General features: G+C 42.7%; 1 protein-coding gene across 2 annotated transcripts; it reads left to right on the forward strand.

Annotated features, from left to right (window-relative positions):
- The first annotated feature begins 2444 nt into the window (after positions 1-2444).
- On the forward strand, positions 2445-9912 carry LOC143298726 (mediator of RNA polymerase II transcription subunit 7-like). 2 transcript variants are annotated; one of them, XM_076611646.1, is made up of 4 exons: positions 2445-2549; positions 6018-6158; positions 7424-7792; positions 9403-9912. In XM_076611646.1, exons 2-4 carry the CDS (start codon positions 6039-6041, stop codon positions 9574-9576), a joined length of 663 nt encoding a protein of 220 aa, XP_076467761.1. In that variant the 5' UTR covers positions 2445-2549; positions 6018-6038; the 3' UTR covers positions 9577-9912. The 2 variants fall into 2 exon arrangements, with proteins under 2 accessions (XP_076467761.1, XP_076467762.1); XM_076611647.1 differs by having other exon boundaries at positions 2449-2549; positions 5996-6158.
- The last annotated feature ends 370 nt before the right edge of the window (positions 9913-10282 follow it).

Raw genomic sequence — 10282 nt, forward strand, 5'->3', positions numbered from 1 at the left:
TGGTATTTTGATGGGCTGTCCCATGTCCCATAATAGTATTTAATGGGCTGTCCCATGTCCCCATATTGGTATTTTGATGGGCTGTCCCATGTACCCATATTGGTATTTTGATGGGCTGTCCCATGTCCCCATAATGGTATTTTGATGGGCTGCCCCATGTCCACATAGTGGTATTTTGATGGGCTGTCCCATGTCCACATAGTGGTATTTTGATGGGCTGTCCCATGTCCACATAGTGGTATTTTGATGGGCTGTCCCATGTCCCCATAATGTCCCCATAGTTGGCTGGGCTTGGTATTCAAATGGACAATCTAAGTTCCCTGTCATACCACGCTCCATGTGCAATTCCACATGTTTAGTTTGCAAATTGTTATCAGTGTACGTACGTGTGTGTGTGTGGGTGGGTGCGATTAAAAAAACAAAAACAACAACCTAGGAATCCAAGTGCGGAGCCTTTTGTTGCACCAACAGGAACCGACCTCAGTTGTTAAAAAAAAATGTATATTGACTGTGCTCATTTTTCATATTTTTCATCATGTATTATTAATTTATTCTTACTTTGCTTAGGAAATGCTACATACATACATACATACACATACACACACACACACACACACACATATATCTCTCTCTCTCTCTCTCTCTCTCTCTCTCTCTGTGTGTGTGTGTGTGTGTGTGTGTGTGTGTGTGTGTGTGTGTGTGTGTGTGTGTGTGTGTGTGTATCTACGACTGTGCACATTTTATTTTCCATCGTGTATTATTGATTTCTTCTTCTTCATTTTAAGCTTGGATAATCTTGTGTGTGTGTGTGTTTGTGTGTGTGTGTGTGTGTGTGTGTGTGTGTGTGTGTGTGTGCGCGCCTAGTTTCTAGTATAAGACAAGGAGGCTTCATCAGTTTACTTGATTCACTGATTCATTTATTATTATTATTATTGGTAGTACTGTAGTAGTGGTGGTGGTGATTGTGGTGGTAGTAGTATAGTGGCAGTGGTAGTATCATTGTTGTTGTTGTTATTATTACTGTTGTTGTTAAGGGCTTATGTATGTTTATATTTGCACTATATAGAATTTAACTGTGTGCCACCACACCACTGGCAAGCATCTCCTTTTAAGGACAATAAATTATCTTGTGATCTTGTGATTATATATATGGTTGATATATATCTGTCCATTGACGCAACATCTAGACTTGTCGTTTCTCTCATTCTCTCTCGCCTTGACTACTGTAACTCTCTATTGTCTGGTTTGCCTGCTTCATCCATTCAGTCCCTTCCGGCGCAGAGTACAAAACTCTGCTGCCCGACTCGCACTCAGAAAGAAAAGATCTGAGCACATCACTCCTCTTTTGCAACATCTCCAGTGGCTCCCTGTCTCACACAGAATAAAGTACAAGATCAGCACTCTATGTTATAAATGTATTCACAAATCAGCCCCTTCCTACCTCTGTGGCTGCATGCCTTCACCTATACACTCCATCTCGCTCACAACGATCAGCTTCGGATCCACTGTGCTAACGCATTCCCAGATTCAAACTCTCGACTGTTGGCCGCCGTTCTTTCTCTGTCTCTGGACCTTGCAATTGGAATGAACTTCCTCTTTCGCTTCGTCAAGTCTCCACACTCAGCTCTTTCAAGTCTGACGGCCGGCCTTAAAACCCACCTCTTCCCAAAATAACCCCCATTCCCTGCCTCTTTCTTAACTTCAGTTTCTCCAGTTTTAGAGTTATGCATGTGTGTGAATGTCTGGCGTGAAAGCGCTTTGATTTGTCTATGCACAAGATTCAGCAATATCTAAATACCATTATTATTATTCGTAGTAGTAGTATATCAGTAATGTTATATAATAACCCATGCAGCGGTATGTTGCCATGAAAGAACACTGGTCACGTTAATTACTGGCACGAATGCCAGTTTTTTGTTGTTTAAAAAAAAAAAAAGTATTTTATTATTTTCAATAGTGGTGTTTTTTTTTCTCTCTCCATAAGTTTTGGCTAATGCATAGGTTATAAGCACCAACTAATGCATTCAATGATCGACTTGAAGAATCAGTTTTTTTTCTATTCTTATTAACTAGTATATTAATCTCTCTCTCTCTCTCTCTCTCTCTCTCTCTCTCTCTCTCTCTCTCTCTCTCTCTTTTTTTATTTTTAAAATTCTTTGAAGGGTCAAAGTCTAGGCAAATCAAGTGCGGACTCTTGACCAAAATTTTTATTCGCGATCAACAATTCTCTCTTGTCACGAGGAAGGGTCTGTTTGAAAGCTTCGGAACTTATTTTCGTATATTTGCTACCATACAGCAACACTGTAGTTTCGGTTTTGTTCAAGGAGGTGTTAAGGCGCGCGCACTGATCCAAAAACACTACACATTTGCTTACCTAGATGAACAGGAAAAGGGAAATCCGAAACTGCGAGTTTGTTTTTACATGTAGCTCCTTCAAGCTATTATTTTGTTGCCTCCGCATCCGGTTTTGAGGCGAGTCAACTGAGCATCCACAGACAGTGACAAATACCAGTGGTGAAAAAATCGAAGCCAATAATATTATTTACCAGGTTTGGCTGTTTTTATATTTTAACACATTGTATAATGACACTGACATAACTTAGAAACTGTCTTCGGCAACCGAACAACGACTGTTAAAGTAAAAACTCATCAGTAGGCGCACGACGTACTTTGTTGTAGGTTGTCTCCTCATTCTTCTTGTGTTCTTCTTCCACTTGACCAACATCAGCATGACATCATTGTTCGAGCCCATTTCAAAGCCACGCCCATGTTTTTTTGTTTTTGTTTTTTGGTTTTTTTTCTGCGAGTGCGAACCCCTTGCAAAAGTGACAGAATAATCAACTAGCTGATTTGGTATCCCAGACTAATAAGACAGTCAAAAGCAGTTGAACAGGTGCAAAAGAGAGCAGCTAAAATGGTACCAGAGTTAAGAGATTTGGACTACCAGAACCGTTTGAGACAACTAAACTTGCATTCACAAAAATACAGAAGATATAGAGGAGACATGATAAGTATTCAAGATAATTAGTAAAGTGGTTGACACTGACCCCTGCACCTTCTTTTCTACTAACAAACTCCATGTTACCAGAGGTTCAAATACTAACCTTTTCACAAAATTTTGCAGAACAAATATTCATAAGTTTTCTTTTAGCTTTAGAGCAGTTAAAGGATGGAATGCACTGAATAATTCAACAAAAACAGCTATAACTATTGACCAGTTCAAGAATCTTCTAGACAATGACTCTAAATCATTAATAAAACCATTCGATTTTGATGAATGAACATTTAAAAAAATTTCATACGCATGTACGCAACCCTAAACTATTTCTATATTAAGAAGGGGCGTTGAAAAGCCAAAAAGGCTTTTAAAAAAAAAAGAAAAAAAAAAAAGTCCCAAATTCTGTACCTGTACCTGATTGTATTCGCTGTCAAGGAAGAAGAAGAAGAATCAAGGGGGAGGAAGGGGGGGGGGGGGGGGGGGGATTGCGCACATGTGTAGGACTTGTGGTGTTAGCTCTGGGCTGTTTTGCCCAAAGCCAGTTGACTTCATGTCTGGATAGTGGACAGGAATCACACGTGGGGTGGAGTGCTGGCTGATGTATTGAAAAAATACTGAAGTGAGAAAGAAAGAAATGAGGAAAAGGGGTACCACAACGAACTGGACATCACATCGATTTGAATCCAGTTCGTGGAAAGAAGCAAAATGCTTTCTTCTTCTTCTTCCATTAATGCTCAGCGGTCATAACTTTGACCATTACTAGCATTTTATGCATGCTGGGTATTTTCTTGTCTCCATAACCCACCGAACGCTGACATGGGTTACAGTTACAGGATCTTTAACGTGCATATTTATCAGTCAATACTGATAGTCAATACCAACGAAAACGGAGTTGTTCTTCTTCTTCCAATAATGTCCAAAGGTCGTTGTCAACATTTATGTATATGACCATATTGTTTGTTTACCCTGCCATGTAGGCAGCCATACTCCATTTTAAGGTGTGTGCATGCTGGGTATGTTCATGTTTCCATAACCCACCCAGCGCTTGCAATGCATGGATTACAGGATCTTTATTTAATGTGCATATTTGATTTTCTGTGTGCCTGCACACACGAAGGGGGTTTAGACACTAACAAATCTGCACATATGTTGACCTGGGAGATCGGAAAAATCTGAACCCTTTACCCACCAGGCACCATTACCGAGATTTGAACCTGGGACCCACAGATTGAAAGTCCAACACTTAACCATCCGGCTATTGCGCCCATGTGGGTTAACTCTCCTCATGCATATCATGAAAGGTGTTCCTGTGTGGCTAGCTGCATAAAGTGTCACTTCCCAGATGCCACACAGTACTGTGAAAAACAGGAAGGAGACGTACATCTTGATGATGTTTTCCTTTCCCAAGTTAAAGGTGTCTTTCATCATCCATGAATGGTAGTTTTATTTAAAACTCACACATATGCACACACACACGTATGTGTGCACATACACACCCAGACATGCAGAGGAGAGAGAGAGAGAGAGAATAGATTGTAGGGCAGATGAGCTTCTTAATTATCACAAGAGTCTGTTGAGTAGAACTAGAAGTTATGGTTGAAATTCAAATTTAAGTTTTAACATGTTTTGTTGCTTACTTTATGATGTGTTTCCAGCTCTGAAATGTTGAAAGACATCCATTTTTTGGACAATTATTCTTGAATCTTGATATTTATATGGCAGTTTGTGGTCAGCTGGGCTCACACTCAAGGGAATTGAGTCGGGCTGAAATGTAACTTGTAAATGTCTGATGGGAGGGTTTGCTCACCACGGCAGGCCAGATTTTCATTGGGGTTCACTCTGTAAGTCAGTTGCTCAGTGTCTGTTGACAGATGATGGATATTTATTTATTTATTATTATTATTATTATTATTTTATTATTATTATCATTACTACTACCTTTTTTTTATATCATAATTATTATTTATTTATTTTATTTATTTATTTATGTAAGCTTATCTATTATTTATTCACCTTTTTTTTTCTCAAGGCCTGACTAAGCGCGTTGGGTTACGCTGCTGGTCAGGCATCTGCTTGGCAGATGTGGTGTAGCGTGATGTGTCCTTGAGCTACTGAAACTGAAACTGAGATGATGGATAAGGGCATGGTTGTGAGGGGAAATGGGGAAATGAGGGGATAGGGGACTGGGATGAGGGAATATGGGAATGGGGAAAGTGAGTTACTCATTCAGATGAGACAAGTAACCAAGGTCCCCAGTGAAGCATGCACTTAGCACACGTAAAACCAAAACCAGTGAAAGAACCCACAAAAAGAAAAGGGTAAAATTCCACAGAAAGATAAACTTTGATGGGAAAACAAATACATCAACATTGTGGTACTAATGGTGTTAGGTGGGGGATTTTGTGTGTGATTTCATTTTTTTGTCAGTGAAATTCAACTAGATATAATTATACAAATTATAATAATGACAGTGGCAGTGTTATGGGAATTGGACAGAGAGCAGTATGAGTACCTTGTGATGTGTGAAGGTTTCCTGTGGCGTGTCCCCAGTGGAGTCACAAGGAGGCCAGTATGAGTACCTTGTGATGTGTGAAGGTTTCCTGTGGCGTGTCCCCAGTGGAGTCACAAGGAGGCCAGTATGAGTACCTTGTGATGTGTGAAGGTTTCCTGTGGCGTGTCCCCAGTGGAGTCACAAGGAGGCCAGTATGAGTACCTTGTGATGTGTGAAGGTTTCCTGTGGCGTGTCCCCAGTGGAGTCACAAGGAGGCCAGTGTGAGTACCTTGTGATGTGTGAAGGTTTCCTGTGGCGTGTCCCCAGTGGAGTCACAAGGAAGCCAGTGTGAGTACCTTGTGATGTGTGAAGGTTTCCTGTGGCGTGTCCCCAGTGGAGTCACAAGGAGGCCAGTGTGAGTACCTTGTGATGTGTGAAGGTTTCCTGTGGCGTGTCCCCAGTGGAGTCACAAGGAGGCCAGTATGAGTACCTTGTGATGTGTGAAGGTTTCCTGTGGCGTGTCCCCAGTGGAGTCACAAGGAGGCCAAGATGAGTGAGAACCAGGGAGTCAGCGCCTTCCCCCCACCCCCCATGAACTACGTCAACCAGTACACCGATGAAAACATCAAACGTGGCCGGGCTCCACCACCTCCACCCCCACCCCATCAGGTCAGGTCTTCTTTTTTTCTTTTCTTTTCATATAAACACCTTAGTTGCATGGATAAAGATCGTTTGTGCTTTATTCGTTTTTGTTGTGTTTTTTTTGTTGTGTTTATATTACTAATACCATAGCTGACAATTTCCAGTCTGCACCTGTCAGTGTTGAATGCAGAGTCACTCAAGGATCTGTTTTAGACCTCTTATCTCCACACAGTGTACACTGTTTCCTTTGCTAAAATTATCAACCACCACAATGTCGGTCATCAGTCGTACTCGTACGCTCCACTTAAGAAAAGTGGCAACACACAGACAGAATGTTTATGGTCTTCTTCTTCTGCGTTCACTCGTATGCACACGAGTGGGCTTTTACGTGTATGACCGTTTTTACCCCGCCATGTAGGCAGCCATACTCCGTTTTCGGGGGTGTGCATGCTGGGTATGTTCTTGTTTCCATAACCCACCGAACGCTGACATGGATTACAGGATCTTTAACGTGCGTATTTGATCTTCTGATTGCATATACACATGAAGGGGGTTCAGGCACTAGCAGGTCTGCACATATGTTGACCTGGGAGATCGTAAAAATCTCCACCCTTTACCCACCAGGCGCCGTCACCGTGATTCGAACCCGGGACCCTCAGATTGACAGTCCAACGCTTTAACCACTCGGCTATTGCGCCCGTCGAATGTTTATGGTCAAAACAAAATACCTTCAGTGTCATCTGTTCACAGCATGATGACACAGTGCACAGTGTGCTGTGGCTGGATGCAGGGAAATAATAATATAGTGGATTTTAGTTCATCACCAAATGGTTATTAGGTCATTTGTATCTGTTGCTGTTGGTGTAATTTGGAGTTGGCTACCTTTGCTCTGTAATTACTCCTCCCTGTTCTCACACACACACCTTTTCAGATAGCTCAAGACGTGTCAGGTGTGTGACTGCTACAAGTATGAGTGCATAATGTGTGTGTGAATATATGATTATGTTTGCATGTGTGTGTAGATGGGATCTGGGTATATATGTGTATAGGCAGAAGGCATCTTTGAGATTGCAAACTGGTGAATGTGTTTAATGTGTCTGTGTGCGTGTGAGCAGACTGTCTCTCTCTTTTCCCTCTTTGTCTCTCTCACTTTGGGTGTTTTCTGCCGTTTATAGCGTTTGTTGATATTTCAGTTTTAAGTTCCTTCTCTCTCTTGTTTTTAGTTCAGATATAAGGTGACTTTCTTTTGTTGTACAATCTAGATAAAAACAATTGTGGATGCGTTCTTTCAGGACAAGTACCAGATGTTTGGTCAGACGTTCACAGCAGACGATGCCATCATTCGCCCTCTGGAAGCATCGGGGGTTCGGCGCCTGTACCCTCAGGCCTATGACCACAAGAGGGAGCTGAAGAAGCTGAACCACTCCATCCTGATCAACTTCCTGGACCTGATCGACATCCTGATCCGGGCACCAGACTCCCCGAAGCGGGTGGAGAAGCTGGAGGATTTGAACCTGCTGTTCATCAACATGCATCACCTGATCAACGAGTACCGCCCCCACCAGGCCCGGGAGACACTGCGGGTCATGATGGAGGAGCAGAGGAAACAGCGCAACAACATCTCCGACAAGTTTCAGGGCAACCTGGACCATGTCATCCAGGTGGGTCGCGTTACCTGACACACCTCTGTCCACAGCGGGACTGTTACCTCACCCAGGTCTGTCCATCAGTGCATATTTTTGTTTATTTTGTACGCAGATTTTTGATACAGTGCTATCGTGTACAACACTGATTAGAAATTTGCCCCAAATTGTTGTATGAACCTGGAGGTGCCTTGTTATTGTTAAACCTGTTGATGATGAAACACGATTGGGTGTGACAGTCAGCGATGGGAAAGGACTTGCCACAATGACAGCGCCACAGGTGAGGGACCAGGGGGAGGTTAAAACCGAAGTTACATTATGTTGTTAGTGTATCTCGAGTACACTTTCTCAGAAAATACATTGTTGTTGAGACACTCAGGTTCAGATTTTAGGGAAAGCAGGTTTGTAGCTAGGTCTGATTATCTCGCATCTTGCAGGTGTGTTTGATCAAGTCAACGCCATGAACTGATGAAGGTGTGCGATTATCTCGCATCATGCAAATGTCTAATTATCTCGTGTTATGCAGGTGTCTACCTAATGTCATGGTGTGTCTGAGAAACTCGTCATTCAGGTGTGTCCGATTATCTCTTACCATGCAGGTGTGTCTGATTATCTCATGCCTTGCAAGTATCTTATTCCCTCACATTATGCAGCTGTATCTGACATCATGCAGGTGGGTATATCTCGTACCATGCAGGTGTGCCTTATTGTATGAATCTCAAATGATGCAGGTGTGTGATTATCATGTCATGCAGGTGTGTGTGTGATTATCTCATGAAGCTGTGTGTGATTATCTCATGTCATGAAGCTGTGTGAGATTATCTCATGTCATGGAGCTGTGTGAGATTATGTCATGTAGGTGTGTCTGAATTCATATCATGAACATTTTGTTGATAACCTGATTGTGGGGTTACTGTTAGTGATGATTGATGCTAGTGATGTTTGATGTTACTGCCAGCGATAGTGGGTTCCCATCAGTGATGATTGTGGGTTACAGTGATGATTGTTTCACTCAGTGATAATTGTGGATTACAGTCAGTGATGATTGTTTCACTCAGTGATAATTGTGGATTACAGTCAGTGATGATTGTTTCACTCAGTGATAATTGTGGATTACAGTCAGTGATGATTGTTTCACTCAGTGATAATTGTGGATTACAGTCAGTGATGATTGTTTCACTCAGTGATAATTGTGGATTACAGTCAGTGATGATTGTTTCACTCAGTGATGACTGTGGGTTACAGTCAGTGATGATTGTTTCACTCAGTGACAATTGTGGGTTACAGTCAGTGATGATTGTTTCACTCAGTGATAATTGTGGATTACGGTCAGTGATGATTGTTTCACTCAGTGACACTTGTGCATTACAGTCAGTGATGATTGTTTCACTCAGTGATAATTGTGGATTACAGTCAGTGATGATTGTTTCACTCAGTGATAATTGTGGATTACAGTCAGTGATGATTGTTAGTCAGGGATGATTGATGTTCGAGTCAGTGATAATTGTGGTTTGGTCAGTGGGTTACACTGAGTCAGTGATGATTGATGTTACTGTCAGTAATGACTGATGTTAGTGATGATTGTGGATTGGTCAGTGGGTTACAGTCAGTCATGATTGATGTTACAGTTGATCCAGACAGCCCAGAGCGCCATTCCAGAGGATTTGAACCTCGACTCCAAGTTGCTGGTGGAGAGTGAGCTGCTGCAGAAGTCGTCGGCCATCAAGGAGGAACCCATGGACGATGCCTATGTAGACAGCCTGGACCACATGATGTGCAAGATCGTTGATGACATGACGTAGATCTGTGTAACTGTGGTGGTGTGTGCTGTTTAGAAATAATGATGTGTGTGATGGATGATGCTATGTGGACAGTCTGGACAACATGGCGTGCAAGGTGATGGACGATAGATGTGACTGTTGACTCTGGTGGTGATGTGTGCTGTGTGGACATGACGGTGTGTGTGTGATGTATGTGATGTGTATGTGGTTTTTCTGCGCCTGGTCCTCCTGTGTTCTTTCCCTACTTGTATTTTATGTTAACTGTGTGGTCATCTCTGTGGGCCACACCTGGGGCCACATCTCTGTGTGTGTGTGTGGAGATTGTTCAGCGCAATAAAAACCATTTGTTGTGTTTCACGTTTCAGTTGTGTTGGTTTTATTCAGTTGGTTCAGTCACAGTCATCTGGGGTTGGTTTCTGTCACTGTGTCAGTGACATGGAGAGCGTCAGCTGGTCTGACCACCGCACTGTCATCACACACTGTCAGTGACATGGAGAGCGTCAGCTTGTCTGACCACCACACTGTCATCACACTGTGTCAGTGACATGGACAGCGTCAGCTGGTCTGACCACCACACTGTCATCACACTGTGTCAGTGACATGGACAGCGTCAGCTGGTCTGACCACCACACTGTCATCACACTGTGTCAGTGACATGGACAGCGTCAGCTGGTCTGACCACCGCACTGTCATCACACTGTGTCAGTGACATGGACAGCGTCAGCTG

Source organism: Babylonia areolata, chromosome 24 (assembly GCF_041734735.1).
Source record: "Babylonia areolata isolate BAREFJ2019XMU chromosome 24, ASM4173473v1, whole genome shotgun sequence".
Taxonomy (NCBI): Eukaryota; Metazoa; Mollusca; class Gastropoda; order Neogastropoda; family Buccinidae; genus Babylonia; species Babylonia areolata.

Bases quoted from the DNA above. Each gene is read 5' to 3' on its own strand.
- LOC143298726 (XM_076611646.1), top strand. From the start codon at position 6,039: ATGAGTGAGAACCAGGGAGTCAGCGCCTTCCCCCCACCCCCCATGAAC. The intron at 6,159-7,423 runs GTCAGGTCTTCT...GCGTTCTTTCAG, and splicing joins CTCCACCCCCACCCCATCAG to GACAAGTACCAGATGTTTGG. The intron at 7,793-9,402 runs GTGGGTCGCGTT...TTGATGTTACAG, and splicing joins ACCTGGACCATGTCATCCAG to TTGATCCAGACAGCCCAGAG.